Source organism: Aotus nancymaae, unplaced genomic scaffold (genome assembly GCF_030222135.1).
Source record: "Aotus nancymaae isolate 86718 unplaced genomic scaffold, 86718_ANA_hifiasm-v0.15.2.pri h1tg000063l, whole genome shotgun sequence".
In the NCBI taxonomy this organism is placed as follows: domain Eukaryota; kingdom Metazoa; phylum Chordata; class Mammalia; order Primates; family Aotidae; genus Aotus; species Aotus nancymaae.
Genome location: NW_026988477.1, coordinates 1349889 through 1366310, shown reverse-complemented (window position 1 = coordinate 1366310; position 16422 = coordinate 1349889). Strand labels below are relative to the sequence as shown.

At 57.3% G+C, this 16422-nt stretch overlaps 1 protein-coding gene and 1 pseudogene across 2 annotated transcripts in view; both read left to right on the top strand.

The window, feature by feature from the left end:
* The window catches only part of RABL6 (RAB, member RAS oncogene family like 6), a 33314-nt gene that overhangs the window by 8180 nt on the left and 8712 nt on the right, over nucleotides 1-16422 (top strand). For both annotated transcript variants that reach the window (XM_064366044.1, XM_064366045.1), the window contains exons 2-5: nucleotides 6454-6588; nucleotides 8787-8834; nucleotides 11389-11441; nucleotides 12900-12991. In XM_064366044.1, coding sequence (XP_064222114.1) covers nucleotides 6454-6588; nucleotides 8787-8834; nucleotides 11389-11441; nucleotides 12900-12991 — 328 coding nt within the window. The remainder of the gene's footprint in view (nucleotides 1-6453; nucleotides 6589-8786; nucleotides 8835-11388; nucleotides 11442-12899; nucleotides 12992-16422) is intronic.
* LOC105712140 (splicing factor 3B subunit 6-like) lies at nucleotides 14695-16420 on the top strand (annotated as a pseudogene).

The window sequence follows — 16422 nt, the reverse complement described above, 5'->3', positions numbered from 1 at the left end:
TTTTACCTGCCTCTCCCACCAAGTAGTCCGAAGCCACTGAGGATGGGAAATCTTTGCAGGTGTGGGGTGGGAGAGCAGCAGGGTGTGGCTGACACCAGCTGCCCCACAGGCTGTCGGGGTCAGGAGGTGGCTGCGCCCTGTAGCGGGCCCAGTAGGAGATGCTGGCAGCACCGTGAGAGGGTCTGGTCAGGAGTTAAGCCTTCGCGCATCCGAGATAAATCACAAACTCTTCTTGGTATGAAAATTAAGAAAATGACTCCGTATCTTGCAGGAGACCTGTGGGAATGTGACGGAGTTAAATGGAATCAGGGTAAGAAAGGCTCAGGGCCTCACATAGAGCTCTGTGTTTTCTGCATCGAAAATTCTCAAGCGCAGAAGAGAGACCGTGTTCACAGCCCATTTAGTAAAAGCGCAGGTCGACCATGCGCTAAGTACAGGGCTTAGCATTTCTCGCACCAGTCCTGGAGGTCTTCCAGGTGAGTCACTTATTCAGCTTCTTCCAGGCAACGTTTGAGACTGAGATTAAGCCTAAAAAAAGAAAACAAAACCCAAGATCAAGGAACCAGCGGGAGAAACAAAAAGATTCTGAAATTGATTTGATTTTTTTTTTTTTTTTGAGGTAGGGTCTTGCTCTTTTGCCTGAACTGGAGTGCAGTAGTGCAATCTTGACTCACTGCAGCCTTCACCTCCCGGGTTCAAGCAGGCCTCCCACCTCAGCCTCTGAATAGCTGGGACTGCAGGTGCATGCTACCATGCCTGGCCGAGTTTTGTAATTTGTGTAGAGACAGTGTTTCACCATGTTTCCCAGGCTGGTCTCAAACTGCTGGGCCCAAGCGATCCACCAGCCTTGGCCTCCCAAAGTGCTGGGATTACAGGAGAGAGCCACCATGACCAGCCTAACTTCTTAAGTTAAAAGTAGAGATTCACCTGTAATCCCAGCACTTTGGGAGGCCAAGGCGGGTGGATCACGAGGACAAGAGATCGAGACCATCCTGGTCAACATGGTGAAACCCCGTCTCTCCTAAAAATACAAAAAAAATTAGCTGGGCATGGTGGTGCATGCCTGTAATCCCAGCTACTCAGGAGGCTGAGGCAGGAGAATTGCCTGAACCCAGGAGGCGGAGGTTGCGGTCAGCCAAGATTGTGCCATTGCACTCCAGCCTGGGTAACAAGAGCAAAACTCCGTCTCAAAAAAAAAAAAAAAAAAAAAAGTAGAGTTAACCTGGGTGCGGCAGCTCACTCCTGTAATGCCAGCACTTTGGGAGGCCAAGGTGGATGGATCACTTGAGGTCAGGAGTCTGAGACCACCAGCCTGGCCAACATGGTGAAACCCCATCTCTACTAAAAATACAAAAATTTCCTGGGTGTGGTGGGCGCACACCTATAAGCCCAGCTCCTTGGGGGTGCAGGCAGGAGAAGTGCTTGAACCTGGGAGGCAGAGGCTGCAGTGAGCCGATTTTGTGCCACTGCACTCCAGCTTGTGCAACAGAATGAGACTCTGTCTCAAAAAAAAAAAAAAAACGGTGGGGGGGTGTTAATTTTTTAAAATAATTAAACCGGCTGGGCGCAGTGGCTCACGCCTGTCATCTCAGCACTTTGGAAGGCTGAGGTAGGCAGATCACCTGAGGTCAGGAGTTTGAGACCAGCCTGGCCAACATGGTGAAACCCCATCTCCACTAAAAATACAAAAATTTGCCAGGTGTGCTGGTGTGTGCCTGTAATCCCAGCTACCCGGGAGGCTGAGGCAGGAGAATCGCTGGAACTCAGGGGACAGAGGCTGCAGTGAGCCGAGATTGGCCACTGCACTCCAACCTGGGTGACAGAGCAAGACTCCATCTGAAAATAAATAAACAATGAAATAAGCCAGGTTAATTTACCTTACTTGATGTTACAGGATTTTTTGTGATTAGCTTTCTTTTGTTGTCGTTGAGACAGAGTCTCACTCTGTTGCCAGGTTAGAGTGCAGTGGCGCAATCTTGGCTCACTGCAACCTCCGTCTCCCAGGTTCAAGCGATTTCTCCTGACTCAGCTTCCTGGGTAGCTGGGACTACAGGCGTGCACCACCTTGCCCGGCTAATTTTTTGTATTTTTAGTAGAGATGGGGTTTCACCATGTTACCTGGGATGGTCTCGATGTCTTGACCTTGTGATCCACCTGCCTTAGCCTCCCAAAGTGCTGGGATTACAGGTGTAAGCCACCACGCCTGGCTTGTAATTAGCCTTTTTTTTTTAACAAAAGTTTGTGACCATATAGTAGGTATGTATATTTGTGGGTAATTAGCTTTTGAAAGGAGTAAATTTTATTTCAAGGGAGAGAAAATAAGACTTCATTCTCAAAACCTGAAGATAGTAGAAAACAAATGTTTGTTAAAATTGATAAGGATGTAAAAGGGAGAAACCTTAAGACTAGATGAAGCCTGTGTGCCCGTCACATGTGAACTATAAATAAAACCTTAATGAAAAAGACCACGCGTGGACAATTCGTGTTTGAAAAAGAACCAAAGAGAATGAAATGAACAACATGGTCATTAGCAGTTAAAAGAGTCAGCAGACAGGAGGAGCAGCTCTCGCTCAGCTGAAGAGAGGAGCAGTGTCTGGAAGAGACGTGTGGCCCAGGGAGGCGGCGATGCCAGCCCGTGCCCACTGCAAGTTCCAGGAGGAGGGGAGAGCGGGAAAGGAGAAAGTGAAGACTGAGTATTTCCCAGAGTTCATGAAATACGTGACACGGCAAGAAGTCCAAGTCCATGGTTAAAAGACATCACAGCTAGACAGTCACTGGAAATTCTCAAACATTAAAAAGTAAACCTCTTAGATGGATGCAACCAGAAAAAAAAAGACTTCCCCGAGAGGAACACGTGGTGAACTGGTGACCAACCCCCAGCAAACCGTGGCTGTGGGAAGGCCGTTGTGGGCTGAGGTCTCTGCCTGATGAGCTCTGCAGAGCGATGTGAGCAACACCACTGCAGCCTAAGGTTGAGGCTCACCGTGCAGAGGCTCCCGCAGAAATAATACTGAAGGTTGTTCTTCAGAGGTGGAATGGAGCTCCAAAGACAGGAGTGGGATTCAGAAAGCAAAGGGGGCCGGGCACAGTGGCTCACACTTTTTTTTTTGAGACGAAGTCTTGCTCTGTCACCAGGCTGTAGTGCAGAGGTGCAATCTTGCACTGCAGCCTTCACCTCCCGGGTTCAAGCACTTCTCCTGCCTCAGCTTCCCAAGTAGCTGGGACTACAGGCATGCGCCACCACGCCCAGCTTATTTTGGTATTTTTAGTAGAGACAGGGCTTCACCATGTTGGCCAGGATGGTCTGTCTCTTGACCTCGTGATCCGCCCTCCTCAGCCTCCCAAAGTGCTGGGATTACAGGCCTGAGCCACCGTGCCCGGCTGGGGCTCACATTTGTAATCCTAGCACTTTGGGATTCACATTCGCATTTGCTGTAGTAAAGTCTGAAGTTAATAAATTGCTTTCTTTTCCTCTTAAATAATAATATAAAGAGTTCCGAATGCCTTGGCTCTGACCAGTGTTGGATACAGCGAGTTCTGCATTTCTCTTCAAAGAATCGGTGTGTCAGTACGCTCAGTTATCGGTCCTACCAGCTCCATCCGGGACTGTGTTACTTCTGGTAGCTTCTTCTTTTACCCCAGACAAGCCTGGGGAAAAAGTGAGACCCTGTCTCTCTAAGAAAAAGTAAAAAAGTTAGGCTGAGCACAGTGGCTCACACCTGTAGTCCTAGCACTTTGGGAGGCTGAGGCAGGTGGATTGCCTGAGCTCAGGAGTTTGAGACCAACCTGGGCAACATGGTGAAACCCCGTCTTTACAAAAAATTAGCCAGGTATGGCGACATGCGCCATAATCCTAGCTACTCGGGAGGCTGAGGCAAGAGAATCCCTTGAATCTGGGAGGCGGAGGTTGCAGTGAGCCGAGATCACACACTGCATTCCAGCCTGTGCAACATAGTGAGACTCTGTCTCCAGGAAAAAAGAAAAGTTAGCTGGCGGTATCTGTAGTCCGAGCTACTCGGGAGGCCGGGGTGGGAGGATCACTTGAGCCCAGGAGATTGAGGCTGCAGTGAGCTGGGAGTGTGCCATTGTGCTGCCTCTAGCCTGACGACAGAGTGAGACCCTGTTCGTAAAAACAAATAATTTTTCAAAAGCAAAAATAAAATCGAAAGAAGGTTTAGAGAATAAAGGAAACATTTCACAGCAAAATGACAGGTGGTAAATGATATGGAAAAAAAAAATGGAGGCTCAGTGTGGGTGTTCCAACAGCTAAATAATATGAATTACAAACAAGAAAAAAATATCCGTAGAAATTGAAGGAAGAATACAGCCGAGATGCCCTTCAGTGGATGAATGGAGAAATGAACTGTGCATCCAGACGATGGAACGTTACTTAGTCCTGAAAAGATGTTCTCCAGCCTTGGAAAGGCAGGCGGCCTTACGTGCTATCACTGAGAGAAATTATTCTGTGTGACCCCAACTCTCCAACACTCTGAAAAAGGCAAAACTGGCCAGATGCCTGGAGTGAACCCCCAACTTCATGAGGGCAGGTTTCTGGAGTGACATTCGTGAACGTTCGTACTGGCACTTGTCAACCTTAAGTTCCTTCCAAAGAGCATATGTCATTTTTACAAAAGAAAGAGTGAATTTTCTGTCGAGTAGAGTTCAGGAGCCCAGATGCTGGGATGAGGGGACGTGAGGGCGTGGGTTCTGGGCACGGGCAGGGCGGGGTGGCTGAAGCCCCACCCCGGGAAAAGGCCTTGACAGGGAGCACTGCGCGTGGCCACCTGAGTGGGGAGTGGGGCCGCGGGACCGAGTGGATGGCGAGGCTGTGCGTGCGCGGCCCGTGCAGTCGCTGTGAGCCAGGGTTCTGCTCCTCCAGGGAGGCGGCGGGGCGCCAGGTTCCTGCCTCCGGCGGGAGAGGGAGGGAGGACGCCGCTGCCCGTCTCGGGCCTCCCGCCGTGCCCGGGGTCTCGCTCTCTCCCGGCTCTGCTGAGCACCCGCGGCTCATCTGGGGGCTGCTTTGCTCTCCGCGGGCTGGGCCGGGGGCTCCTGGGGACCTTGGGTGGCCGCCGGCGCACCTGTGTCCCCTGCGCTTTGTCACGGGGCGGGCAGGCACCTTCTGAGATCTCACCCGAGACATTTAAAGTTTGAGGGAATGACTGACTGAAACCTTCAGACAGAAAGTGGCGTGTTGACATTCCTAGAATGGGGTGAGGATGCTAATGAGTAAGCTTCGTGGGAAAAGAAATGGTGAGGAAACAGGCGCCTGGAGGTGGGAAGAGGGGCCTGGGCCACGAGACAGGAGCCGGCCAGGTGCCCTCCGCCTTGGGAGCCTGAGGTCTCCCTGAGTGAAGACATAGCGGGTGGCTGCGGTAGTGGGAGGAGCCTGCAGACCTGACAAAGTGGGGGGACACCTGGGGAAGTGGGAGGAGCCTGCAGACCCGACAAAGGGGGGGGACACCTGGGGAAGTGGGAGGAGCCTGCAGACCCGACAAAGGGCGGACACCTGGGGAACTGGGAGGAGCCTGCACACCTTCTCCTTGGCCTCCTGGTTTCCTCTGTGCCCCTCTCTACTTCCCAGCACCTTCCCTGGCTCTCCCCTCATGAAAACCCTCTGGACGGCCATGGTTTTGCTCTCTCCCGTGCCCACGGTTCAAAAGGCCTGTGTGAGAAGCTCCTGGGGTGTGCTCAGGCGTGAGGGCAGCTGTCTCAGTGCTGGCTACTGCCGTCTGCGCAGCTTCTTGAGCCAGAAACCTCAGTCATTCTCTATCCCGTTCTCCTTGCAGCACCTCCACAGGCTGTCCGTTCTTCCTCCAGTCGGGCGCAGGTCCATCCCCATCTCTACCTGTTCTGATCCACACTCCCGTCTTTGCTAACCCCATGCTCCCCTCCCAGCTGCCCTCCCTCCTTTGTCCCATTTTCAAAACCAGCTGGGCAGCGGCCTCTCCAGTGCAGCCCTGGAGTGAGCACACCCGGGCCCTGTGCTGCCCAGCACACATGGGTTGTGCGTGAGCTGGGATGCCGGCCCAGCGCTTTACAGAATTGAGCACCGAAAATGCCAGGGCCGCAGAGAGCTTGGTTAGGAGCAATCCACAGAAGCCTGAGGGTCACCAGGGGTCCCAGGGGTCGGCTCTAGGGCAGAACCACGTCCTCCAAGTGGAAAGCCAGCCTAGCTCGGGTTGTGGCGGCAGCCCAGGGGGACCCGCAGCTGCCCTTTGGGCCCCAGTCGCTGTCAGTGCTCTGTGCGCTGCCAGGTGTCCTTGTGGTGGGGGAGGCCGCCTTTGGTACCCACTGTCCTCTTCCTGCCTGCCTGCCAGTCCCTGGGTCTGATTCAGGCGAGAAAGAGAAAACAGGAGGCGGCAGAACCGGCTCCTTGTAGTTGCTCCTGAAGCCGCAGCTTGGATCTGGCTGGTCAGCCCTGATCTGCCTCTTGTGTTTCTCCTTGCACCCCAGTGAAGATAGTGATCCGGGGAGACAGGAACACGGGCAAGACAGCACTGTGGCACCGCCTGCAGGGCCGGCCGTTCGTGGAGGAGTACATCCCCACGCAGGAGATCCAGGTCACCAGCATCCACTGGAGCTACAAGAGTGAGTAGCGGGCGCCCAGGGCGGCGCCGGGGCGGGCTCCAGGCCTCTCTTCCGTCTCAGTTCTGGGGGACGCGTTCCTCAGATGGGGTCTCCCCGAAGAGCCCTTGTCTGTGAGGGACCCTGCACGTGTGGGGGTTCCAAAATGAACTCTGGGGCCTGTCTTGGGGTGAATCACCCTGCTGCCTGGAGTGTGCTTCCTGAAGCTCCCTCTGACCTGGGAGGCTCAGCTCAGGGCGGCGCTGGCTGCAGGTGAGTGGGCACTCAGGCTCCTGGGGGCTAAAAGGAAGTGCATTCCGAGGAACATTCCCTGGCCAGCACCCGCTTGGCGCACACAGAGGTTTTCTCTTGGGGCCCAGCCCGACATCCTCTCCACCACCAGAAACAGAAACAAGACCTTTGAGCCTTGACTTCTGACGTGCCCCTCGGAAAGTCTGTGTCACTAAAAGGTTCAGTGAGGTGGGCTTGATGGTGGGACAGACCCCTCCCCCAGGTCTCAGTTGGGTATGGGTGGGCTGGGGCACTGGCGCCTGGGAAGGTGCAGGAAGGTGGGGGAGGTGACGGCTGTGGCGGCTCCAGGGTTTGTGCAGGGGGAGGCAGAGCGGCTGCTTGGAGTGTCCAGAATCCTGACAGCAGAAGTCTTGGGGCTGTTTTTGTTTGTTTGTTTGTTGAGATGGAATCTCTCTCTGCCGCCCAGGCTGCAGTGCATTGGCACGATCTCAGCTCACTGCAACCTCTGCCTCCCAGGTTCAAGCAATTCTGTCAGCCTCCCGGGTAGCTAGGATTACAGGTACCTGCCACCATGCCCAGCTGATTTTTTTTGTATTTTTAGTAGAGACGGGGTTTCACCATCTTGGCCAGGCTGGTCTTGAACTCCTGACCTCATGATCCACCTGCCTCAGCCTCCCAAAGTGCTGGGATTATAGGCATGAGCCACCGAGCCTGGTCAGGGCTGTTTTCAACATCGCTTCTTTTCACTGCAAAAAAAAAAAAAAAAGAAAAACCATTGTGCTACTAGAGGGAGGCAGCGGTGAGTTCCAACTGCCCCGTGGTAACAGCTGACACCCAGACAGCTGCGCAGGAGCTGCCTCGGAAGTGCTGGGCATTGGCTGTGCTCTGGGGCCTGGGAGGGTGGTGCTGGGCTGACGGGCGCAGAGCCCACAGGGCCAGTACAGAGAAGCTCTGCCTGCCACCGCACCCTCTTCCTGGTTTGGGTGAGGCAGCATGGGTGTGGTTGGTGTGGGGGCAGGTACGTGGCGGTTTGGGGGACCCGAGCATGCCTCTCTTCTCTGGTTCTCCCTTTACTTTGAAATCCTTGGGTGGGCGGGAGCCTCCATCCATCAGCTCCCCCAGCTCCCAGCATGCCCCTCAGTAGAGCACAGGCATGGGAGCTCTGGCGGCGCGGGGGGGTACCAGCAGGCCCAGCTGGGATGGCGCAGCGTAGGGCACGCCTGGGGCCTGTCAGGTGGCTCTGAAGGGAGGGTCCAGCCTCTGCCCTCAGTGGTTACTTACATCCCACTCCCTCAAAGTGACCCAGAGGCCAGTCACTGGATGAAGAAAAGGGTCAGGAGAAGGTGACACGAGTGGGCCCATTACATTCGCACCTGTCGGCAGGAGAGTGCTCTCATGCAGCCCATGCGCAAACCTAGACATCCCAACCAGGAGGGCCACCTCCCAGGATGCAGAGGCCAGCAAGGGCTGTGCCCAGGATCTGGGTGGGGAGAGAGGGGCTGTGCCCAGGATAGGGGCTGGGAAGGGAGGGCCTGTGCCCAGGATCCAGGCCGAGGAGAGGGGGGTTGTGCCCAGGATCCAGGCCGGGGAGATGGGGGCTGTGCCCAGGATGGGGGCTGGGGAGGGAGGGGCTGTGCCCAGGATCCAGGCCGGGGAGATGGGGGCTGTGCCCAGGATGGGGGCTGGGGAGGGAGGGGCTGTGCCCAGGATCCAGGCCATGGAGGGAGGGGCCGTGCCCAAGATTGGGACCAGGGAGGGAGAGCCCGTGCGTTCACTTTATGGCTGAAGCTGTGTCTTAGTGGAGCTGCCGTGCGGACGTCTGGGGAGGGCATGTCCCAGGCTTCTGGACACTCAGAAGTCCTGGTGGGAGCTGGTGCCTGCAGGGCACAGACAGCCACACCAGCCTGGCCTCTGCACACCACCATGGGAACTTCATGTTGGGCACTCATCTTAGGATTCTCCCATTTCAGCCACGGATGACATCGTGAAAGTTGAAGTCTGGGACGTGGTGGACAAAGGTGAGATGTCTCTGTTCTGTGTCTACTTATCTGCGGGACTGTGTGCTCTGCACAGAGAGGCCTCCCTTCTTCCCTCCTGGCACCCACGCGTCACCCGCTGTCCTTGTGGACAGTGCCCAGGGTCTGGCTGCTCTGCTCCCCTCCACATCCAGTGGTGGCACCAAGCGCTTTGCCACTTTAGCCGCCGCCTCGCCTGAGTGACCATATGTGGCCGGGGGTGTGCTTTGAGCCCTGAGGCCTGGGTGTTATTTCAGGAGCCCTTCTGCACTGCCTGGCAGAGCAGCCTAGTGCCAGGAGGCTCCATGCCCACAGCCGAGGACTCAGCTCCTACACTTCCGAGACAGGCCGTCCCTCCAGGGCGATGTGTCTCTGACAGGGAGCCCCAGCCACACAGACCAGCACTCTGGGGCCACAGGAGGGCAGCAGCCCTCAGGGTGTCCTCGACAGCCTGTCTCCTCCTCAGTTGCAAGGCTACGAGTTCCTCTAAGTCCTCGGGGTGGAGCTCACGGCCCTTCCTGGGGCCCGTGGTCTGTGTGCATGCGTGGTGTATGCAGGGCTGGCCAAGTGCACACCTTGGCCTCTCAGGCCTGGCTGTGGCCTCGTGAGGCTCTGATGGAAAGGCTGCAGTGGTGGCTTCTGTGTGGTGGTGTCTGTTGGGATGGCGCATGCTCCCCTCCCTCCACCTGTGCTTGTTGGGAGGGTTTGTCCATGAGGGGTCAGAGGTGGATGCTTAGTTCCTGCAGGGGTGCTGGGTCCCCTGCGGCTCCCCCCAGGCTGCGCTGGACTCTGTGTGGACCGTGCTGATCTGGTGGTCCAGAGGCTTTCTCTGTAGAGCTCTCATGAACTCTGGCATTAAAAGAGGCGGCCACCCACTGCCCTGTCATTGTCCCTGTCCCCACTGTGAAGGGAAGCTGTCAGATCTGTCCATGGCCCCCAGGTGGCTCAGGTGGGGCTGCCCTGGCCCCCATCTTGGGCCCCTTTCCCCACCAGGGGCAGGGCACCTTTTGGAGCTTCGGAGATTTCCTGTGCCCCCCTCCAGCTCTGGCTCCCTGGCTCTGCCCATGTGTGGAGCGGGCACAGGCTTCCCATAGACAGGGTTGCCCAGAGTAGAGTTTGTATCTGGGCGCTGTAACGGGCCCAGCGCTTAGGATGGGGACCCCCTCCTGGTGGCCTGTCGTTCCCCAGGCTGGTGTGGAGGCCCATGGGTGAAGAGACTGGCCGGCTGGGTGAGGCGTGTGCCTCCCACACCCTATCCAGTGCTGGGCTGGATGGGCTTCCTCTGGGATTGTCCCTGGTTGGGAGCTCTGGGGCTCCATGTGTACCCTTGCACCCACCTGTTAGCACCCACTGGGAGAGGGTCACTTGGCCTAAACCAGGACCTCCTCAGGAGGGAAAGGACTTAGCTCCATGACGAGGCATGCCTTCCACCCCACGTGCCTTCCACCCCAAGCTGTGCGAGGTGTGAGCACCCTCCACAGCATCCAGGGCAGCCGGTGGGGCACACAGTGGAGGGGGTCTAGGCTTCATGGGCACTGGGTGAGAGGAAGCCGAGGCTGGCAGGCTCAGCTGGGGGGCTGCCAGGATGGGGCTGAAGGGAGAAGTCTCTGGGCGAGCCGACATCCCTCCCCTCTGTCCCCCACCTGATTTCCCCAGAGGTGGTATAGCAGGCCAGATGGCTCGCCCAGGGGGTGCTGGTTAGGCTGTGGGCATCCTTCCTGGGTGCAGATCCCCACCAGCCAGCAGTGCTGTGCCAAGTGTGTGTTTGGGCCTCGGCTGAGCCCTTTGTGGGCCGGACTGGGCACGCTCCTCTGGGCTGGGTCTGTCCCCTACACCTGAGGAGGGTCTGACCCTCCAGTTCAGAAACGAGCTGTGGAATGAGTGGAGGGTGGAGTTTGAAACACGTGGCTCATCTGTTCTTAGGGCTTTGTGTGTTGTCCCAGTCCGAGGCTCCAAGAGTGGAACCCCGGAGTTCCCAGGCTGGTCTGGGAACTTTCTCCTCAGGTCAACAGTGGAGATAAAGGGAGGGGGCCGTGGTCCCTCATGGCTCAGGAGAGCCGTGGCGACCTTGATGGCGGAGGCTCGGGGGCCTGGACCACGGGCACCACACAGCCGCCTGCCTCCCTCCCAAGGCCACTTTGGGGCTGGGATCCCCACCTCCTTCTCCTTTCTTCCCGGGCTGGTTACAGGAGTGAGGGGTGTGTCACTTGAGAGTCCATGTGCTCGTCTCCCCACTTTTACCCCAGGGGGAGGCCCCTCACCTTCCCACCTCATCCCTCGTACTTCCCCCACCCTGGACTTGGGTGTGGGGGCTGGGGAGGAGCCCTTTCTTCAGCTGGAAGCCCTCTCATGCAGGGTGCGGGCCATGCCACCGCAGCCTGTCCATCCTTGCCCAGGTCCTGCTGCTCCAGGGCTCACGGGTGCCTAAGCTGCAGGCTGCCTTGGGTGGTAGAGCAGGGCACCCGCCAGAGCTGGGGCCTAAGTGGCTGTGGGGGGCCCATGCTCCTCCTGTGGCCCGGGGCTTCCACCTCGTAACTTTTGTTTGTTTTTAAATAAGGAAAATGTAAAAAGCGAGGCGATGGCTTGAAGATGGAGAACGACCCACAGGAGGTGGGTGCCAAGTGCACAGTGGGTGGCTGGGGCCCTGGGTGGGGTAGCCAGTGCCCAACGATTCACACCCCTTTGCCCCGAGCACCCCGTTATGCTGTGGCCCCGGGACCGCTGCCTTCCCAGCTGCTCGGGGACCCCACACTGCTGTGGCTGCATTCAGGGACTGCCGGCTCACCTGCACTCAGCAGACAGCAAATTGGACTGGCCCCTCATTTGCATTTGAATGACCAGAGAGGTATTTGAGTGAACTTGCCAAACTCCTGTGCTGTCACAGCCACAGCGGCCTCTGCCCTTCAGCACAGGACACATCTTGCAGCGGTGGCGGCGGGCATAAGTGTCACTCCCTGGAGCCCCCTGGGGCCAACCTAGCCTGAGCTGATGCCCTTCACGCCAGGAGAGCTCCAGGTCGCCACAGGGCCACGCACTCTCCCCTTAGGGTGTGGGGGTGGAGTGACTGCCCACAGCTCTGCTGCCACCCTATTTGTGGGCACTGGAACCTTCCAGAATGCACATCTAGCTGAGGACAGCTGGCAGTACAGCACCCGCTTCTATTTTTGAGTGGGGTTTTGGTCGTCTGTGAGGCCTGGGCTGGACACTGCTGTGATTAGCAGGAGGTCCTGGGTACGGGCTTGTCCCAGGAGCCGCCAGCGAGGCTGGTGTTGATTGTCAGACCCTTTAGGGCAAACCTGTGCTTAGCCATACCACCTCTTCAGCACTTCTTTTTTATTTTTTTGAAATGGAGTCTCACTCTGTTGCCCAGGCTGGAGTACAGTGGCATGATCTCAGCTCACTGCGATGTCCGCCTCCCAGGTTCAAACAGTTCTCCTGCCTCAGCCTCCCGAGTAGCTGGGATTATAAGCACACGCCACCACACCCGGCTATTTTTTTTTTTTTTTAATTTTTGTGTTTTTAGTAGAGACAGGGTTTCACCATGTTGGCCAGGCTGGTCTTTAACTCCTGACCTCGTGATCTGCCTGCCTCGGCCTCCCACAGTGCCGGGATTACAGGCATGAACCATTGTGCATGGCCTGGCATATCATTTCCCAGTGGAAATGGCTATAATCTTTTCAGATTAGAAGACTATCAAGCTGTCGGGTGCAGTAATCCCAGCACTTTGGGAGGCTGAGGCAGGTAGATCACCTGTGGTCAGGAGTTTGAGACCAGCCTGGCCAACGTGGTGAAACCCTGTCTCTACTAAAAATACAAAAATTAGCTTGGTGTGGTGGCAGCCACCTGTAATCCCAGCTACTCAGGAGGCTGAGGCAGGAGAATCGCTTAAACCCAGGAGGCAGAGGTTGCAGTGAGCTCAGATTGCACCACTGCACTCCAGCCCGGGCAATGAGCAAAACTGTACAAAGGAAAAAAAAAAAGAGTGACTGGAGCCTTTTCCAGGATCGTGCCCCACATGGGCAGGGCCCAGCCCGGGCCAGTCTCACACCTGTTCCCTCCTATGCCCAGGCGGAGTCCGAAATGGCCCTGGATGCCGAGTTTCTGGACGTGTACAAGAACTGCAACGGGGTGGTCATGATGTTCGACATCACCAAGCAGTGGTGAGAGGGAGCTGCGGGGGCCGGGACTCACCCCACACACAGCCCCTTAGTGTGGTGAGAGGGACTCACACCTCACACAGCCCCTTAGCATGGTGAGAGGGAGCTGCGGGGGCTGCCGGGACTCACCCCACACACAGCCCCTTGGCGTGGTGAGAGGGAGCTGCGGGGGCTGCCGGGACTCACCCCACACACAGCCCCTTGGTGTGGTGAGAGGGACTCACACCTCACACAGCCCCTTGGCGTGGTGAGAGGGAGCTGCGGGGGCTGCCGGGACTCACCCCACACACAGCCCCTTGGTGTGGTGAGAGGGACTCACACCTCACACAGCCCCTTAGCATGGTGAGAGGGAGCTGCGGGGGCTGCCGGGACTCACCCCACACACAGCCCCTTGGCGTGGTGAGAGGGAGCTGCGGGGGCTGCCGGGACTCACCCCCACAGCCTCTTGGGCACCCTCTCTGTGCAGCAGATGATGGATAGAGCAGCATCGTTCTGCAGGGCCGAGGGCTGCTTGCTGGGCAGCTGTGGCAGCTCAGCCACGAGGGGCACTGGCCTGGATGTCGGGCTGGGCACCGACCATGTCTGTGTATGTGGGCCGGGATAGTGCACACTGGCTGCAAAAGCATCTGGAGCAAGGCACGCACCTTCATAGCCCTGCATTTCTTCCTGAAAATTATCTGAGATTTGGCAGAAGCAAGTGGCTGCTTGTGTTGGGGGCTCTCCGAGACCTCCATCTTCCATGACCCAGGAGGACCCACAGACAAGATTCACTCCGGCAGGAAGATGACGTCAAAACCAGCTAAGGGCAGCACACACAGGACGATCTCTGGGGGACCAGGCGGGAGCCCCCAGAGGCCACTGTGTGGAGTCACCTGGGACCACCTCAGCTCCTCAGGGGCACAGTGTCCCCCAGGACACACTGGAGCCCTGGCGCCAGGTGCTGGGACACACACTGGGGGCAAGGCTCCTGGAAGAATGAGGCCGCATGAAGACCAGCCTCCAGGTGTGGGCCCCTCCTACCCACAGCAACAGCTCGTGCCCGACAAGCCTGACACACCCAGGTGTCTGCTCTTCCCAGCAGGGGTCTGACCTAGGGGCCTGGTCAGCAGCTTCTCTTATTTGAGAAGAACCCACACCAGGGTTAAGCACGCCACCTGCCACAGGGCACACACTCAGCACACAGCAGCAGCTCAGGCCTGACGGCGGCTTGCAGCGCCTGGCTGGCCATGCTCTGGGCCTCTGCCCACCTTTGCAGAGGTGGTTCCCAAAAATGGTGGGAACTCTGCCTGCCCTCCTAGCCTGCAGCGCCATTGCCAAGGACTGACCAGAAGCACCCAAGGGAGAGCCCTTTGGAGGGTGTTGCACACAGATGCCAGGAGAACCACGTATGGAGCCAGTGGAAGAGCCCTCTGGGGGGGGTGGCACACAGGCAGCAGGAGAACCACCCATGGAGCTTACAGGAGAGCCCTCTGGTGGAGGTGGCATACAGATGGCCAGCGGGAGAGCCTTCGGGGAGGGTGTGACACATGGACTGCCAGAGAACCAGAAGAGCTGGTGGCCCACCCAGGGCAGGAGTCCAGTTCAGGCACACACACTGGCCTCACCTGGGCGAGCAGGGGTGCTCTCTTCCTCCAGCCTCTGCTGTCTAGGAAGCAGGCCAGCCTAGTGCATGGGAAGTGACTTTTCCCAAATGAAGCTAAGTGTGGATGCAGAGTGGCCTCCACAGTACCTCCCACCGCTGCCACGGGAATGGCATGGAGGGAGCTGCAGGCACCCAGGCTGCCGTGTGGAGTGGGCAGGAGGGGCCACAGGACTCGAGCCAGCCTAGGGAGACGTGTCTTCACAGCCGTGAGAGGCAGGAGATGCCAGAGGACAGAGGGCGCCTGCTGAGGAGGCCGGAGGTGCCCCGGGCCGACCTTGGTGAGGGGGCCAGTTTAAATGACTGTGAATAAAAGAAAATCGAGTTAGAAACACAGGACGTGTTGGCTTCTGTCAGTCATGGGCAAGTTGTGTCGCTTGAAGCACTAGTAATTTCTTCATGAGCCATTTGGAAAACCACGCAGTTGAGACTGGCAGCTCACACCAGGCAGATCCTGGAGACTCGCCGTCTGTGCCAGGACATGTCTCGAAGACACGGCTCTCAAACAGCCCGCTCAGACGGCTCTATTCCGGGGTGCTGTTACAGCTTCGGGCAGAGCCTGGATGTGGATGTCCTGCTTCTAACGCGGTGTAGCGCCTGAAGCCAGGCCAGCTCCGGAGGTGTCCGGAGGAATTTCGGTATTTACTGTGTTACCTCGTCAGCCCACCAAGGTGGCCGTGCAGGCGGCCAAGAGGGCGAACCTTCGACTCCACCCGAAGTAAGTCAGATGTTGTACGTAAGAAATTTGCCGCACGGAATCACAGCTGAAGAAATGTTGGATGTATTTGGGAAATAAGGACCTATTCATCAAATCAGAGTGGGGAGCACACCTGAAACCAGAGGGACAGCTGATGTGGTCCGTGAGGACATCTTTGATGCCAGGAGTGCGTGTGATCACCCGTGGGGATCCAGTGTTTGTAGCAGACGCCTTGTGCTTTTGTGCTGTGATGCCAACAGGGCATTTCAGAAGATGGACGCAACGGAGGAGGAACAGCTGCAGCTGCTCAAGGAGGAATGCGGCAGCGACGCAGATCCACCAACAGAAGTGTCCACCTTTTCATCTTGGACTAAAACCCATGACTGACAACTACCACCTTTTCCTTCCTTTCCTTTTTAATTAATACTAAATACTGTGATTTCTTATTTCAGGTTCAAAATGACGTGCTTGAAACTGATACATATTAGAATATGTGATGTTAATAAACTTGTTGCTTTTTGTGGGGGGAAAAAAGGCTGCTTGACTGGCCACAGCAGGGGCACCCAGGGCTGCGGTCCTCGGCCGCCCTGGTGGGCAGGGACCCTGGAAGAGCAGCCACGGGGCCGGGCTGATGCCAAGGGGCACACGGGACAGGGCAGACTGAGGGTGGATGCAGGCGAAGCCTGAGGCGGTTTTGTAAGGATGCAGACACAGGGCGCTCCAGGTAAGGCAGGGGTGCTCCTCTGTGGGGTGCAGTCAAGTGCGTGCCATCCGGGCGAGGATGGGCAGGGACAGTGGGGGTGCTTCTCTGTGGAGCGCAGTCTAGTGCGTGCGGTCAGGACAGGCAGAGACGGGCGGGGCGCTCCACTGTGGAGTGCAGTCCAGTGTGTATTCAGGGAGAGGACGGGCAGGGCTGCAGGCTGGAGGGTGCAGAGGCACCCGCGGCACGTCCTCTAGCTCCGCGGGCACGCAGCTCTCCTGCTGGTCGGTGTTAGGAAGGAAAAGCAGGTCTGTCTTGAGGCCTGCACGCACAGCAGCTTCCCAGGGAGGGACAGGGCGTCGAGGGGCTGAAACTGAGCCAGGGCCTCACCTCTTCTC